This window comes from Lipophrys pholis (assembly GCF_963383615.2).
Source record: "Lipophrys pholis genome assembly, chromosome: 11".
NCBI classification, from domain to species: Eukaryota; Metazoa; Chordata; class Actinopteri; order Blenniiformes; family Blenniidae; genus Lipophrys; species Lipophrys pholis.
In genome coordinates this window covers 23,954,419-23,972,609 of record NC_137631.1, presented here as the reverse complement: position 1 = coordinate 23,972,609, position 18,191 = coordinate 23,954,419, and the positions used below count along the sequence as shown (strand labels likewise).

Genomic DNA, 18,191 nt, shown 5'->3' with positions numbered 1-18,191 from the left:
AGTGATGCAGCCACGAAAGCTTCCTCCCTCCTTGCTATCAAACTAGCCTCAAAGCCCTGCTGTCAGGGTAAAAACACCCATAATGCAACAGCCATAGGAGAGGATTATATTGTATTTTGTAGATTATAAATATATTGTTTGTATTTCAAAATAAAATATAAATGTTCTTTTGTCACTATTTTACCAGTCCGGCACACTCAAGATGAAATTGGGGTGTATGTGGCCCCTGAATTATGATTTGTTTGACACCCCTGAAGCTATCTGTATTTGGTAAATCCATACTTAATTTGTTGTCTTTTCTCTCTGATCCCTCTCTTACTGTTCGTCCTCTTTCCGTCTATCCTTCTATCCACTCCTCACCGTGCCCTCCACACCTCCCTCCCCTCTTTCCTCCACTTCCATCCCTCTGTCTCCCCAGTCCAGACGACAGCAGGACCCCAGCCCTGGCTCAAACATGGCCAACACTGACGTGGAGCACAAGATGCGCTGAGGAAGACGAGGACGAAGAGACATGGGGGGGAAAAAACACATTTCTTTCACTTTTAACACGATCCGATGGAAAAGAAGAAAATCAAGTGCAGCTGTAGACCAATTGTTCAAAAATAGTTCCAAACAGAGTCATTGTAATTTAAAGATTTGAATGTACAAGAACAGAGGCGTCTGGAATGGATGGAAACTTAAAGGAAAAGGAGAAAACTCACAAACAACCTGGACAAAAAAACAACAAAAAACTGATTCACCAGATTTAAAAGAAGCGTGAGCAACACGAGCGGTTAATTTTACACCATGTGACATATTCACAGTTCAGTCAGAATTAGTCAGTCAAACTTAAAAAAATCGTTGATATTTTTTGCTCAGGTCTAAAAACATTTAATGGGTCGCGGTGGTTTCAATTACCAAAACATGTTTTGCTATTAATACAAGTTGTTGAAAATAGAGAGAGACTGTAAGGGGACGTGGTCGTCATTAATGGGGGCAGGAGTGAGGAACTGGAAGAGGCAGAGGGGTTAATGAGGGAGATACAGTGGAGCACTTCACATATGTTAACGCCCACTATGGCCACGTCGCTTCCTAAAACCTGCTGTTTTCTGAGACCAATGTTCACTTTGCTGGAAAAATAGGGGGTTCGGACATGGAGAGCGAGCGTGGGAATGAAAGAAGAGGCAAAACTTTAGCCGTACACACAAAAAGTAAAGAAACTGAGTAGATTATTTCTTTGCATTCACGGTGCTTTCTATCAATAAATCTAATAGCATTAGAAAGCCTGATTATGTCCATTTTAAATACTTCCATTTGTAAGGAACGTGCATTTGTGGGATGAGCAGCAGAGCTGGGTATGTGGGTTGTGTTGACGTTCATGGTGTGTGGCTCTTTCACACTGCTGAGGCTCCCGTCTGTTAAATCAATCAGTTAATGAAGTGCCAGTATGTTTTGTCGCTTCAGACTTGATTCATTTAATCCACCAAACTGGAGAAAAAAGCAACTCTCATGTGTGCAACCCAACATACTTTACTTCGCTGTTCATCCCACAAATGCATGTTCAGTAAATATGTGGCATTTTTTAAATTATAAACTTTAAAGATTTGTTGCAAAAGAAGAATAGGTAAATAAATAACCTACCAAACAGGTTACTTTTTGTGTGTAGTTTAGAATATGAGAGAAGAACCCAGATACTTTTTTTTTTTTTTTTTTGCCATACTGTCAGCTTAAGAAGTGTTTGCTGTACAATAAATTGATTATCTTTCAAAATATCAGTTAAAAACCTCAGAAAAATCAGTCAGTGGAGATGGTGCGGTGTTTTAACAGGGATCGATTCAAACATCCTCTGTCTTCTGAGGGGTTTTGCAGTATGGGACACACAGTCAGTCTTGTCCTCCACATGGATTCTCTTTTTACATGCATGACACCGAACGCGGGCCGACCTTCGTTCTTTGTTTTTCTATTTATCGTCACTGTCACGAATGACTGGGTGATCCAGAGCTAAGTCATCAGGTGAAAACGGTTGCCTGCGTGCAAAGGTGCAAAGCATCTGCAGCCCACGTCTTCCACTTTCACCCAGAGGCTGTAGTTTACCTGCAAAATGTCACTCAAAGGCACCTGTGATTTTTTTTTGTTTCTCTCCAAAGAAGAAAAGCAACGTGTGCGTGTTGCTTTTGAACGGCTGCAGGAGCATCAAAACATTGCAGCACTTTCAAGCTTCACTTTAACACAAGTACAAGTTTTGAAAGACGCCAACTATATATAAAGACTCGCCATTAGTCTTCTGTGCTGCTTTGGCTGCAGTGAGTTTCATGCTCTCCCTTTGCAAAAAGCACGGCTTTTCTCTCAAAATCCAAACACGTGCATTTGAGGTTACCTCTCCAGGATTAACTGCAGCTCTAAGTTGGATGAAAAGGTTTAGAACAGGGGTGTCAAACAAAAGGACCGTGAGCCAGAACCAGTCCGGCCCGCCAAACCACCAAGCAAATTATAAACATTTCAAAGGAAACATTGATCATTTTCCCAAATTTCTTAAGAGTAGCAGAAATAGCAAAACAACTGAGACCCGAGCTGAGATATCGGTGACGCTGCCATGAAAGCTATCTACCTCGTTGCTATCAAACTAGCTACCAAGCCATGTTGTCAGGGTGAGTTTGTAAAAAATACCCATAATGCAACCGGTATAGGAGAAATTTTTTGAACATTTCACTGTATTTAGCACCAGAACTTTTCATTAAAATTGGCTTTATATTGAGAACGTCGTCATTTTCCCTAGTCAATCTTTGGTTTTTGTAAAAAAAAAAAAATGTTGCCCGTTTCATCACGTGTAGTCTGCGCCACAACAAAGAAAAACTTTAAAGTTTAAAGTTATTATTTTAGCGGTCCGACTCACTCAGGACGAAATTGCTCTGCATGTAACACCTGAACTAAAATGTGTTTGACACCCCTGGTATCGTAAATGGGTGCAGGCCTTCATTTCAAAGTATAAAACTGGGACTTTTTTCCTGTACTGAGAAAGGTGAACTCCTCCAACCGCCACAGCCGCTTTTCAAAACCAGATCACAAGCTTAAAAACTAAAAAAAAAAAACACATTTGTGATATATTCATATTATGTCAAACAATGATGTACAGCCCATCCCACAAATCCAGTTTAGTTATAAAAATCACCCTTTTCCAGAATCACCCAGAAATTCCTCATTATTAAAAGAGTGTAAAAGCCTAAAAGCCGTGTACAATCCCATCTCCTGTTACAGCACTAGTGGAATGAAATGGTATGTTTTGTCTGTTTCGTGATCTTATCATTGTGTTTGTGTGAAAGTCATGATGTTTACTTTTTATATTACTTCTCACCTATGTATATCTATTAGATTTTGTCCAAATTTCAGCTTTGTGATGAACCAGTAGCAGCAGCATTAGGCTATTTCTTGTTTTTAAAAAGACTAAATGTCTCCAAAGATTTGTGAGGTTTGAGGACTTATGTCGCTTTTTTCCACATGTTACTTTAATATTATTGTTTGTTATGTTTTGCTTTTCGAGGCAGTCCACTTGCAGGGTTAAATGCATCGAATGTGGACTGACTCGAGTCCTGTTTGTCAGGCATCAGAAATGTTTTTATATTTTGCAACTAGAAGCTTATTTCTTTTTCAAGTGTCTTTTATATTTAGTGCATTCAATGGTTTTATTATTAGAATTATTACAATCATGAGAAAAAAGACATAGTCCATGCCTTTTCTTTTTTTTTTTCAATCTGAGTTATTAAGAGTTGTACTGAGTTGTACATAAACTATAAAAAAAGGCTTTGTCTTTGTACATTGGGAACAATGTTTTTGTGCCATTTGACAAGAAGTTATGGTGTAAAGAAAATTTGAAATGGGAATAAAAAAAATTAAATATATATGAACAAACAGTCAACACAATAATTAAGTTATATCATATACAATACAAATTCTTAATATGTCAAATATGTTAAAATACATGAAAAATGTTGATTTCAAGAGATTTTTCCATGGTTTTCCTTGCAGTTGCACCCAAAAAAATGAAGTTCAGGAAACAATGAAACATCTACTGACAATATGAGAAGATTGGGTAATGTCTTTATTGGCACCCTAAATTCATGTTTTGTTTTGTTTTTGCAGAGATTTGAGAAACAGCATGTAAAAAAAAGAAACTGATCAGATCTTTTAAGAAGCAGATTGTGTGTGGACAACATATAGAGGGAATCTGCACAGTAATAAGTGGTGGATTCATGTTGTTTGATGGGTTGTTGAAGAGTTGAAATGTGGAACAGTCGTACTGAGTGAATCGAATGGGGAGAGAGACAGAGGGAGCGTGGTTGTTGAGGCTCATATCAGGTCGGCTGCAGATGTTTGAATCTTACAGATATTGAGGTTGATGTTTTCATGAAGCTGGAGTTCACAGAAAATGTTTGTGATGAGAGCAGGTAAAATCTGTAATCCCCATCGTGTAAAAACAGTTTTAGGTTGGAATTGCATTGAGGACGGCTTCTGGTTAAAGAATGGGCAAAAAATATCCGGTCCGGTCTTGATTAATTGCAGATAAATGAATACAAATATTTACCTGTTGATATTTAGTATTGTTCCAACCTTCCTTTGAGGCTCGAGTTTGATTTGGATTTGGCTTTGTCTCAGATCTCATGCGCCGGTGTCCATTCTGAACGCAGATTGGTCAGACGTTACCTGTCTGATAGGACGACGCCCTCTCACATCACAAACTTGTCTTGGCTTATGCATGCACCTCGAGCACCGGTCTGAATTTTGAACTATAGTTGTGCCATAATTGTGCCGCTCATACAATCTGATATGAGGCCCGATGAGAAATTATGTCAGGAGCATCTTAGTATGAGGTGCTTGAAGCGAGACTCTGTGTTGGACAATCAGTAAAGGTCTTCAAATGTTAGTGAAGTTTTAATCCCAGTTGGCTGCTTTGATTTTTAGTGGGCAAGTCATTACAACTTGCACCGTTTTATAGACTTGTCTACTTCTTACACAGAATGCTCGTCTTGTGGAAATATGCCTCAACTCCCATCCTCATCTGACCCTGTAAATTTGGTTGTTGTTGTTTTTATGTTGTTGTTTTTTTTAACTCAGATTGGAATAATAACTCATTTGGGGATTTGTCTTTTTTTTCCCCAATTAAATTCAGAAAACTAACTCCAAATAGTGTACATTAAAAGGCATGCCAACATTTGACATTGAGTTCATCCCTCAGTTTTCTTAATGCAGGCATTAAGGCAAACCATAAAACAGAAATACTTCCTTTTTTCTTTTTTTTTGACCGAAACTGTTTCTTTTCTTATTTGTTTAAATTATTTATGCAGTTATGTACCATTTAGTGGCTTGACTTGTTCTTCCTGATTGTATGTGTGTGTGTACTGTCTGTGTCTCCTTCTGTTTCAGGTTTAGGCTTGTTTCCTCTTAGAAATCTAAAATATGAGATATTCACTTCAAAATGTTGGAATTTTGTTTTTCATAATAAACTTGTGATAATTCCATTGTTTGTTTTTGTTTGATTTAGTCTTAAGATGTACGTACATGCATGTGACTGTGTCAATGTGCACGTCACACTTTTCTCCCAGATCTGCTCTGCTCTCCTGTGAGTTGTCTTATCATCTTATAAATAGCTCCTAATTATGCCGTTCTCACTACAAATGGTTTGATTTGAACAAAAACCACAGGTGTGACTCATAGAATTACTGCAATACACACAAAATGCTGTATCTCTGCCAATCATCATTCATTTTTGAGATTTTTGTTTTTTTAATCTCATAAACAATATGTTGGTCCATATAGTGAAGAAGTGATTAACACTCTCAACTCACTGCAAAAACGTCTCCCAAGTTATTGAAAAACACAATTATTTGTCTTGTCTACTGATGAAGTAGTTTTAATTAATTAAGTTAAGGAGCTAGATTTGGAAGCATGTATCAAACAAAGGGAATAAGTACATCCCTTGGAGCTCTCCTGGCAAATTTCCCCTAAACTCATGGTGTGGTGCGCATTTTATGTATGGTGTATGTGTCGTGCATGTTACGCCGGGTGTGCATTATACACTTTTATTATAAAAGGTGCACACTATTTTTAGGTTATACACCTTATATTTTGTCAATCAAATCAATAATTTCAACCAGTTTTCAACACTACTATAGTATGTTTTTGTTTAATCACGCTATGTAATTGTGATACATTATTATACAATACTTTTAAAACTGCATTGTTCATTTGTTTAGGTTATTTAACACTTGAGACACCTCCAGCTACAGCCATGAATTAATTCTGTTCTTCTCATTCTTCTAAAGTTGCATTACCGCCATCTGCTGATTCTATCTATCTTGTGGGAAAGATAGATAGAAACATTGTTTCCCACTGCGCTCCTCGCCCCTGATTATTGTTTCCCTCTTTCTCGTAGCAGCAGCTTTTTTGTCCCTGATGACTGTTTCCCTCCTTGTTCTAGACTTGGGTTCAACAGCAGTTGGCAAAGTTGCACTAGGGCTGGTTCCAGCTATTTCATACCATTCGCACCGCCGAAAGAAAGAAAGAAAGAAAGAAAGAAAGAAAGAAAGAAAGAAAGAAAGAAAGAAAGAAAGAAAGAAAAAGCATTAATCTTTCTCAAAAATGAGGCTGTCAGCTGGTCGTGACGTCATCACGTCGGCAGCCGCCGCTGCGTCGCAGACAGGAAGTTGAGTTATCAGCTGATCCCGCTGGCTGTTGTTGATGCCTGAAGTTGCTGTTGTTCGGACCACCGTGTTGCTCTCATCCGCTGCCGACACAAGAGACGCGTTAAAGCCGTGACAGTGGGGGACACGGTGGGCATTCAGCGGCGGATGAGTTAACCGGGGGACGCGTCTCATCCCCCGCTTGAAGAATTTGCGCCGCAGCGGCGGAGGAGCAGCTAGCTGCGGAGACAGCCGACGGCTCGGCGTGCTTTCTTTGTTTATGTGTCCACACAGTCCGAACCGAGACATTAATCCTTGTTGTCTTGAAATTTAGATTTTGATTCTCCGTTGTGCATACACGTTATTTATATTTATACTTAATCGCCAGTACGCGTACACTGGGCAGCTAGCTCGTCCGCTAACGTTAGCGCGGAGCGCACAGAAAACTGTTGTTGTGAAGATTTGATGCTTTCGTAACCGCCCGGCTGTCACCGATAAGACGCATAATGGTGGAAAACAGACGTGCTTGAAGGAAATCAATTGATTTTGTTTTTTTCGCTTTTTTGCCACTGGATCAGGAGCGCTGTTGGAATAAACCGAGACGCGTCACTGTAACAATGTTCAGGTATTGAACCGAAGCCTGTCGGAGACATTTCAGGCAGTTTGGCAAGTTTGGCGCATCCGTCGGATCGTGGCACTCTTGAATTGGCCGATTTTGTGTTATTTTTCGTCCATCGTGATATTTTAAGCGACGCAAACGAGCCGCAGGACTGAGTGACAGCTGGCCTTGTTGCGGTTCAGGTTGCGTAATTTGTTTGTGAACGAGCAGTCACATTTTTCATTTGTTATTTGTATTGTTATTAAAACGAGTGTAAACATAAAGCAGACATACCCCGAGGACGTAAATTTATTTTTTTTAACATCCACTGCTTCATACTCGACGACCATCTTTTTCCACAGTTTCAATGTCAAGGACGTGTGACATGAGATAAGAACAAGTACTCTTGTTATTGTTTAATGCTCAGGCTCATGTATTTGTGGAGCTTTGGGGGAAAAACATTTGGATTTAGTTATGAATTAAAGTAGGCAACTCTGGCTGTAGTGTGAGACAGTGCTGTGATCAGGTAGAGCGGAGCAGAGAGAGTAACAGGGTCCCTCAGAGGGTCCCATCGTGTCTTGAGGTGAGGTGAGCTGCCCCCCACTACTTGCCAATGCTGGATCTTGAGGTGGTGCCTGAGAGATCACTAGGAAATGAGCAATGGGAATTTGCCTTAGGTGGGTATTGAGCAAACAACACTTCACAAGTTTGAATTTGTAGGAGGGAGATGTTGAAATGTAAAAACCTTTTTTTTTTTTATCTTCCTTGAATGCTCATTTTTGTCATGCAAGAGTTGTTTTTCTCAAAATGTGTTTTTTGTGTATCTTTGTTCCCAGGGATGCCATTTTCCCAGGCTATCTCTATCCTTCAGAAACACTGCCGCATCATCAAAAATGTCCAGGTGCTATATAGTGAACAGGTAAGCTGGCCAAACATCTGCTTATTTTTCAACCAAAAAAAAAAACCCCAGCTTGCATGAGAATCCCATTGTGGGCTGCATTACAGGTATTTTTTTCACCTTCTTCCTGTGCAGCTGTGAATCCCAATTGTTTTACAATCTCAAATATTTGTATGTTGGCAGTGAATTTTGTTAAATTATACCTTATAAGTACGTTCACTTTTACAAAAGAAGAACACGCAGTACATTTCAGATCATTCAGAGACAGCATTGTTATTACATAATTGATCCACCAGAGAGCACTGAAAAGTTGGCTTTTGAACTATTTGGGTTTTTTGGGGGTTTTTTTTAGACCTTGTATTGTAAATGTATCTAAGTGTGTTAATATTAGCCTGAATGCCGATCTCACATTGGACCAGTGTTGTAACTCCAGTGTCGGTCAGGCCCTACTTGTTATTCGACATTGTTAGATAGCTGGAAAACACTGAGCAGTGGTGGCCTTGAGGTTAAGGAAGCAAATTTGTACCCGTTTTAATCCCCCTGCCCATGGTTCACTAATACTAAACAAGTGATGTTTAACCGCAGTCCTGTGGGGCTACTTTAGAGTATGTTTTTTTTTTTTTTTTTTAATGTTTCACTGCTCCATACTTCGGGGTGAAATGAATCCTTTATTGGTTTGATTCAGGTATGTTGGAGCTGGGAGACATAAAAACACAGCTCTCTGGGAGCAGAGTCGACAAACAATGCTATGAAAACATCGATATGGGGCGGTTCCCTCTGACCCACTGTGACTCTGGTTTAAAGTTGACCCAAGGACTGTTTGTCTACCTGCCTGTCCACATCCCACTTGCCTCTCGGTGTTAATTACTTTGTGTTACCACCCCCCTTTGCAGACGCCACTCAGCCATGACCTCATACTAAACCTGACTCAGGATGGGATTAAACTGCTGTTTGATGCCACAAATCAGAGACTCAAGGTGAAAATCCTTCACTCTAAATAATTAGCGAGGACTTGAGACTCCCCTGGCCTCACTGACGCTTGTCATTCATCTCTCTGTGTGTGACAGGTGATTGAAGTGTATGACCTGAGCAAAGTCAAGTTGAAATACTGGTGAGTTGAATTACGAGATCCTTAAGCGTTGCACACACGTATTGCATCAGCCCATAATATTTGTGTTTAGATTGTTATCCAGCAACTTCTATATGTTGGATGGACATTGTGCAGCATGCCCATTATGTGCTGCTCGTTTAATGTTGCCACAGAGCCCACTTCCAGCCTGAAGTCATCGCTCCTCACAGACAGGCCTGCAGCTACTTAGTGAATGAAGTCACACTAATTGAGTCTCCCTCCGTTATTGTTTCCTATAATATGTGTTCATGATTTCTTTCTTTCAGTGGAATCTGTTTCACATCACCACCAATAGCTCCTCAAGTGATGCTGCACAGGCCGTGTGAATGTTTATTGAATTACCATTGACTGTGTGTGTGTGTGTGTGTGTACTTTGTTTCAGTGGAGTCCATTTCAACTCTCAGGCTATTGCGCCTACAATAGAGCAAATAGACCAATCATTTGGAGCTACGCACCCCGGAGGTACTTTACAAAAATACATTCGCTACGATTGTGCTCTCAATCAAACCTGTACTTTTAATGTAGTTTTTCTCACTTTTATGAATTATTGTTGGGTTTTTTTTCCATTCCTCTCTGTCCAGTTTACAATGCTGCAGAACAGTTGTTCCATCTCAACTTTCGAGGACTGTCCTTCTCCTTTCAACTAGACTCATGGAACGAAGCTCCGAAATACGAGGTGAGAAGATTTACCCGTCAGCCGGTTGTAGAAGAGCTGAGACGACTCTTTTTTTTTTTTTTTTTAATTTCGCCCCGCTGAGAAACGAGGCCGACCTTGTGCTTTAAGTGATTATACTTCATGCAGACAGTCTGAGGTCAAGCGATGTGTTTGCGTCGTCGAACATTTATGATGATAGATGGGCGCAACTCAAGGTTTTCAGGCAGTCCATTACACTCCCAAACAAAGTGTAAACTGTGCAGTATATTACATGCATGTTTACATTATAGGTAAATTCATGAAAGGTAATCTCAGTAAGAACTGCAAATAAGCCATTTTGCTGACATGTAAAAAATGCTTATGACGTTTATCTCTCGGGGTGCGTACCATTTAGTATGCAGTGCATGTAATTCCTGTGTGACTCGAGAAGGAAATTCAATCAACTATGTAGTATCTTATCTAAGTAAAATGCTGACCGCTTCATTTTGTAATATGTTCGAAACATATTTACATATACATCTTTTCTGCAGATTATCAATGAGGTAAACAGCACACAAGATAAATGATCAAATCTTCTGAGTCAACCGCAAGGAAAAGCTTTTTACCATTGTCAGGTCACATACTCAGCTATGCTGCTCCTCCCACAGTTGCATGTTAGTCAGAAAAGTTACATCATTTGAAAAAGAAATAATACGTCTTTTAATTGGAATAACATTTATTGCCAGGAAGCTTCGTTACAACAAACAAATAGTCTACCGAACACGACTTTTCTTACTTTTTGCTGCTTAAGTTAGGTTGATATGAACTTCCTCATGACACATACCAAAAGAAACATCCCTTGGGAGTAAAATTTACAATTTAGTTTTTGCTTATTTGTTGATTCTGCAGCCTGTGGCTCTTTAACTTGGTGTGCATGCAACACAACTTCCTTACTTCTGGTGTATATGCTTGTGGGAATATCTTTACTCCTCTTACTTGTGTGTAAATAATACATTTTACTATTTGAATCACCTCTATCAGACAAAACATGTAAATTTATAAGAAGCCTAATTGAGTAAAACTTGTTGGTTGTGGCCTCGCTGTTAGAAAGATGAATAGTTGCTGTAGTTGATGCCTTCATTCACAAGCTTAATTCAGTGAGGTCCGACTTGTTTGTTTTCGACAATCAAGTAATTTTGAAAGCGCTACAACATTGGAAAGTGTCTCCAGCTTTAAATTGTAATTCTGATTGAAGGAAAACACTTTTCTTTTGGTGCATGTAGCCAAACTAAAATTTAATAATATTGAAGCCGAATCATCATATGTTAGAAAATGACTTTGCTGTTCTGATCTGTGCTGTTTTGTGGTTTAGTTTTCTGTGAATTGGGAAATAACCTGCAAGCCTCCACTTCAGGATAATATCAGAGTGACTCATGTTAAAAAAAATAAATAAAAAATAGCGTACGCCCTGCTGAGTCACACTGAGTTTTGCTTGAATATTGGTTTTCTCATATTAACACTTGTAATCTAAAAAGACACCTGAGTTGTTAGATTGAAAAACACTGTCGCCCAATCAGTGAAAACTGGGGAGAGTTTCTCCCCACAAGAAACAGGTATTTAGCTCAGTGTGAGTGTTTGAGCCACATTCATCACCCGTCCCTTCTTTGTGTGTACGTTTGTAGTATAAATGTTGATGTACAAATCTCTTGTGAATACTAGTGCAAGCTGTTTTGCCTTGGCAGCCTAACTTTGCCGTGGGTTTGGCCTCCCTGCAGATTCCACATGGGGCCATGGTGAGGAGGATGCATATCTACACGGGCAACAACCTGCAGGATACAAGGTACCTCATGACCACAGGAAAGCCCTTCTGTCGGTCTTTATTCAGGCCACATACAGTCCAATTTCATCCCAACATGGCGCATGACTGGTGAAGTGAGAGCAGAAAATGTGTAAAGTTTCCTTCAGTTTTTTTTTGCTAGAAAACACTTCTCAGGATGCAGGATTTCTGTAGACTTCATGAATGTTTGAATAGAAACTCTGGCTTTGATGGAAATGCTATGTCTGGGTGTGAAAACTACATCCACCAGAGAGCGCTGTATTAAATGTACAGACTACCAAGAAATGTAGAGTGCAGAGGTGGCACTAATGTTCATAATGAGAAGGAGGCACAATTAGAGGCAGCGGCTTGGTCCGTACAGTTTTAAGGAGCCCAGAGGTGGATCTGTGTGTGTATCGGGAAAAAAAACAAAAATACTGGAACTACAGCCACCCATGAAGAAGTTGTATACAGCTGTTACTTTTAATTGCAAAATTGCAGTTTATTCAAGACAGCTTCGTTTGTACAGCAGATTTTAGCAACAACAGCAATTCAAAGTAAAGATTAAAAAATAAATACACACAATAGAATCTGTAATATCAAAGCAATTAGAGAAAAGCCTTAAGAAGAAGAACTTGAAAGTACAAGAGTTACAGTGCAACATAAGATAAATCACGTCTTCACTGGAAAGATCTTCAGTCTGAGTCAGAACTGGGCTTTAGTTTCTTCCAAATATTTTGTGCGTGAAAACTGAAAGCAGCTTCTGACCCTGGGAACAGAAAGCAGGTTTTGACACGGATGACGTGAGAGGTCAGGATGACTTGTAACATAAATGATCCGAGATGTGTTTCATTGCCAGACGATCCAGTAGTACTACTTTGAAATCCTTTTTTTTTTTTTTTTTTTAAATGACAGGAAGCCAGTGCAAAGGTCTGGACTGAACATTTTTTTCTGGGCTGGATTGGCCACTCTGGAGGAGTTAATAACCCGCAGGCTGCATGTTTAATACCTTCTGAATTGTCCTATGAATGCGTTCACCGACACGTCACCAGCTCAGAGCGCGCTCTCGTGTCTGTCCTTTAGAGCTCCTGCGATGCCGTTGGCTTGTTTCCTTGGCAACATCTATGCAGAGTGTGTGGACGTCCTGAGAGATAAGGCCGGACCGCTGGGGCTCAGACTCCGCCTCCTCACTGCAGGTAAACTCGCACCTCGGTGACCACACATTTTCCAGTGTTTTCCCTGCAGCTGCACGGCAGTCCTGTCATGCCACTTCGTCTCATCGTGTCTCTAAACACTCGCTCCAGGCGGCGGTCTCGGGGTGATGGCTGACGCTAAAGTCAAGTCTTTAGAGAGGAACATCTACTTTGGAGATTCGTGTCAGGACGTTCTCGGCGCTCTGGGATCACCACACAAGGTCTTCTACAAGTCAGAGGACAAGGTATGAACTCCGAGTCGCTTCGTTGATATCAACCTTCTTTACTCGTACTTTGTCCTCTTTCTCTTCTTCGTCTTCAGTTGTATCATCTTCTTTTTCATCTCCTTCTTTCTTCGTCTTCCTCCATTTCCACATCTTCTTCCTCCTCCTTCAACTCCTTCCTCATATTTGTCATCTCTTGCTACTCTTCCTCACTTTCCTCTTGTTTTTCATCTTCCTCTTCTTTCTTTTTGGCTTCATAATCTTCCTTCTCCTCTCCTTTCTTTTCCAATTAATCTTTTTCTTCTTCAGCTTCTTTTTTATCCTCTTTCTTTCCTACTCTTCCTCATCTTTTTCATTTTCCTCATGATCTTTTTCGTCTCTTTCAGTCTTGTCTTCCTCCTTTTGTTCCTCTTCTCCCTCTGCCATCTCTTTTTCACCATTTTCTTGTTTGTCTTTTGTCTTTTAATTCCTCCTTGTGTTTTTCCGCTTCCTCCTTTTCTTCGTTGTCTTTTTCCGCCTCATTTTCCCCCCTTTTCCTTAATTGTTCTTGTCTTCTTTTATTATTCTTTATTCTCGTCTTCAAGTCGTAAGAATTACTTCTAAGTTTTGGACCAAAATGTTTAAATATCCTCATTTTGTTTGTACAGTTTCCTCAAATTCAATTTGTCCTGATGAGGTCAAATAGAAAATAAGCTGTGTAACTCAAAGTTCTCATCGGGTGTTTCAGATGAAGATCCACTCTCCATCGCCTCACAAGCAGGTTCCTTCTAAATGCAACGACTACTTCTTCAACTATTTCACCCTCGGAGTGGTACGTACACTCGTCCTGAGCTTGTTTAGAAAGTCTCTTTAGAAAGAAACTTCTGTGTATTCTATTGGGATGTTTATCTGCATTTAGTGTCCCGGTGTTGTTGGCAGTGGATACGACGGGTTGAGGCGTGTCTGCGGTTCACATTGTTGTTCTTCCTACAAAAAACGTGGAAGTGCAAAATATCGTCCTCTGGTCTCAGCGTAGATGATAAAATAATTGAGTAAACACAATAAATAGACATTTAGCACTGGTGGAAGCAGCAGGCAGGATTTAAAAAAAAGTCAACAAAAGTTGATAAACCTGTCCTGATGCAGAAATGTTGTAAATTATTATGTACTTTTCTGATTCATTGTGTTTTTTTGTTTGGTTGTTTAGGACATTCTCTTCGATTCGACAACTCACCTGGTTAAGAAATTTGTCCTCCATACAAACTACCCTGGACATTACAACTTCAATATGTAATTACTTTTCACGAGTTCACTCTGTTCTTCTGTCGTTCTCCATCCTCGCTGATAAATTACCATCTGTATTATCTCTTCTGACTGTTCCACCTCTCGCTGCAGATATCATCGCTGCGACTTTAAAATTCCTCTCGTCATCAAAAAAGGTGAGATTGGTTTTTCTTTCACCAACTCTTATCAGGAAAGATGCAAAGGTCTGGTTTTGTTCTAATGCCTCTTCCTCCGTGCTCTTCAGAGGGAGCTGATTCTCAGACCGAGGACTGCATCCTGACTACGTACAGCAAGGTTTGTTATGGAGGGAATTCAGTCCTTCATTTGCTTTGTAAATCCATAATCTGGCCTGTGGTCAGCCAGAAGTGATCCAACATGATCCCTTCATCTCTGTCAATGACTTTTACCTTCTGGTTTAGGACTCAGTACTTTTGGAGGATGTTGGGTGTGGAACTTTTGTTATTTATTTTTTTATTAAGCAAAGCTTTTCACAAAATTGCTGCTTCAACTGTGCTTATTTCCATAAGTTACCCAAACTGCCTATACAGCGTATACATCTGTGAATCGTTTGTATTTGAGGGTTGTTTTTTTTTTTTTGCCACTTTCAGATGCATTTGTTTTTAAATATGTTTCCACAATGCAACAGTTCTCCTAATTATAGCAATGTGGGTTTTTTTATGTTTGACCTGGTTTAACAGAAAATAATCTACAACACATAGTGAACAGTAAAGCAGTACACAAGCGGTATTTCTAAAGATATGTAATGAATGTTAATCACATCTAGTCATTCGTCACTATTTTAGCATACTTGTTCAAAATATGGAACAGGGCACATTTCTCTTATTTACAGGGATTTCAAAAATCATTTTTCCTAAATTTTACAGTGTTGCTCTACATAAAGTGCATCTCATCTTCGCCAGTGGTAACAGTTGCAGCCCATTGAACGTGTGTGCTCGAGGCTTCCTCTTCCCACGTCCTAGTTTAATACTCATGAGCTGCTCGGGGTAGCAGAGGCTTTGGAATATATGTAGGGAAATTCTTATCTTCTGAAAGATTCTAAAACCGTAACGAATACAGCCGTTCAGTACTTTCGCAGGTTGATATGCAAATTTGTAATGTTTCTAGTGGATCATTGAACTTGTGTATCTTCTCTGAGGAATGCCTGCGTTCGAGTTGTTTAACATTTGTGGGGCTTTTTTCCTCAGTGGGATCAGATTCAAGAACTGCTGGGTCACCCAATGGAAAAACCTGTAGTGCTCCACAGGTAAGGAAAATACACAAATGACTTTACAGGTGTAGTACACGGCCACCATAAGAGCTCGCCTCTATTTCAGAAGTACCCCACACATATTTGTGTCTTCGTATAAACTTAAATCCCATGGATTTTATGCAAAGCGGACAGTGTAGTCTGAGATTATCAGTTGTTTGTGTTTCATCAGGTCTTCATCAGCCAATAACACAAACCCCTTCGGCTCCACCTTCTGCTTCGGACTGCAGAGGATGATCTTTGAGGTGGGCTGGTTTTCTCTCTCGGTCACAGTAGACCTGTATCAGGTGTGTTTCAGCCCCTTTCCCATTGGGCTGTGGCCAAGTGCCGTCAGGATTGGTAAAGGAGTTTCCAAAATATCTTCAAAGCATTGGCAGAGATTGATTCATGTTTTTTAATGGACCTTGTGTCGTACAACATGCTTCTGAACTGCAGGTACAAATTGACTTGCATCTTCTTAAAGGTCACGTGAAATAAATGAATAGAAGAATATTACACAATGAATTCATCGTGTTAATCTGTTATGATTTCAAGCGGACGTTATTTCTAGTTTGTACATTTACTAACTTCATTGTTTCTCAAACAAACTAAAAAGCATAATAGCTTATACCGTAAATTTAAAATTCGGTTTCTGACTTAGTCTTTATGCATTGTTTGTTTTTAAAAATTGTTAATGTACTTTTTTCTCTTTTTTTTGATTTATGTATTCATTTATTTTGCTTTACCCATATTTATGTTTTTCTTTTTTACTTGTTTCTTTCTTCTATTTTTACATGTTTGGAATAATAATTAATTTATTGTCTGCAGCTATTAAACTTCAGTTTTATAAATGTGTCTTTTCATAAGTCATTTTAACTTTTGACTTTGAAATGATTCCCATTTCAGAATTAGGAGAGGAGCCCCATTGAGAAGCGACGGCCCCCCCTGTCGCCCCCCTGCACCGTTTTCACCGTCTGCTTTCTTTCCCACCAGGTGATGCAGAATAACCACATAGCATCGGTGACCCTCTACGGCGCCCCGCGGGCCGCCAGCCAAGCCCGACCCGAGTCCAGCAGCAGCTCCCACTGAACAAGTAAACCAGAACCACGTCCCACGTCTCTGGCTTGTCCTCAATCTCATCTTTCTACTGACTGAATTTCTAATCCAGACCGGTAACCGAGCAGAACCGAACAAAGTTGCGCCCAGCTCATATGTTGCTCACTCAGTCATGACCGCGCTGTCATCAACTCTTCCCGGTGGGTATTCAGACTTTTTCTTCCAATCAAATATGCCCGGCTCGCTCCGTCATCTCAACTGGGTCCATCCCCGGACGCAAAGAATCTAATGACGTGGTTGCAAGTGCTGGAGTGTTGAGATAGACCGACGGAGTGTCATTGTGGTTAGTGGGACTGTCGTCATGTCGCTGCAGTCTGACGCAGTGAATGAAAACCTGCGTTCTGTTTGAGCTCAACCATCTCCATCCCGAGACTGCTTCCTGCCACAGAAAACAAAAAGGATGGCACAATTACAACAATCGGATAACGTCATGATGATGATGATGATGATGATGTAGTGGTGAGGCAACTAGTGTTTATAATCATCCGCTGCAGATTTCCTGACTTGTACGTCAAAGTAGATGTGGCCACTGTGGAAAAACTAATGTGGTCTTAGTCGTGAAACAAACCTCTTGTTCAACCCATCGTGCTCTCATAAACTGAAACCACACTGCCAGCCCCGAACTGTGCCGCCTGTCTTCCTGCCTTCGGCTTCAAGAACCACATCCAGCTGGCTTCGTTCAGAACCCGGACCCGATAATCCATAAATTAACAAAAAAAAAAAAAACAGCTGCACCAGCCCAGGCCAAGCAGGAGCCACTGGAGAAAAAAAAGAAACCAGGAAAAAAAATAAAAAATAAACAAACACCCAAGAATCCAGATTTTTATCACGCAAGAGGAGAGACTGTCGCACTCGGGGTTCGGAGAGATGATGCGGATCCAGATCGTCAAACGCTCGATGGCCAGGCCAGTCCGACCAGATGTGAAGCCTCTTTAAACGTCTCCTCCCCTCAGTCTTTTATCGTCCTCACTGGTCCCTCACACTTCATGCACACTTCTAACGGCTGCGACCTCCTGCAGCTCTGGAAGTCCACATCCTCCGTCTCCCTCACCGCGTAGAAGCATCTGCATGTTTTAGGCTGCTGATTTGTTTCAATTTCAATAGACTTTCATTCAAGTGCACACACACACACACACACACACACACACACACACCCACACACATGCTTGTATTGCTAAACAGGCGAGAGCTGGTTTATCTTCTTCAGCCTCGATGCGAGGGACAAACGGGTCGCAGGCATGAGACGAGAGTTTGCATGAACTTGTCCGACTTTGATTTGGACCGAGGGGAAACTTCCTACAAAGCACAAAGTGGCGTCCTGCTCTGCTTCGGTAAAAACCTTCCTGCGTGTTGTGAACGGGCATAGACTTGGCACACATCTTTCTTTTTCTTTTGGCTCTGTTTTGTTCACATCATGGCAG

At 40.5% G+C, this 18,191-nt stretch overlaps 2 protein-coding genes across 6 annotated transcripts in view; both read left to right on the top strand.

Moving 5' to 3' along the window:
* The window catches only part of cbfb (core-binding factor subunit beta), a 37,355-nt gene extending 34,516 nt beyond the window's left edge, over positions 1-2,839 (top strand). For 2 of the 4 annotated variants that reach the window (XM_080475955.1, XM_080475953.1), the window contains one exon: positions 419-2,839. Coding sequence is in view for 2 of the 4 variants with exons in the window: in XM_080475953.1 (XP_080332079.1) it covers positions 419-490 (72 nt within the window). In the remaining 2 variants the exon portion in view is untranslated. The remainder of the gene's footprint in view (positions 1-418) is intronic. The other 2 variants (XM_080475956.1, XM_080475954.1) reach the window with 2 other exon arrangements.
* A 3,821-nt stretch (positions 2,840-6,660) lies between these two features.
* Positions 6,661-17,534, top strand: phaf1 (phagosome assembly factor 1). 2 transcript variants are annotated; one of them, XM_080475416.1, is made up of 16 exons: positions 6,661-7,928; positions 8,088-8,170; positions 9,043-9,126; positions 9,217-9,260; positions 9,661-9,740; positions 9,860-9,954; positions 11,688-11,752; positions 12,812-12,924; positions 13,033-13,166; positions 13,873-13,956; positions 14,332-14,414; positions 14,520-14,563; positions 14,653-14,702; positions 15,614-15,672; positions 15,848-15,920; positions 16,648-17,534. In XM_080475416.1, the coding sequence occupies exons 1-16, from the start codon at positions 7,865-7,867 to the stop codon at positions 16,741-16,743; spliced, it is 1,251 nt and encodes a 416-aa protein (XP_080331542.1). In that variant the 5' UTR covers positions 6,661-7,864; the 3' UTR covers positions 16,744-17,534. The 2 variants fall into 2 exon arrangements, with proteins under 2 accessions (XP_080331542.1, XP_080331541.1); XM_080475415.1 differs by having other exon boundaries at positions 6,663-7,928; positions 11,655-11,752.
* Positions 17,535-18,191: the final 657 nt, after the last annotated feature.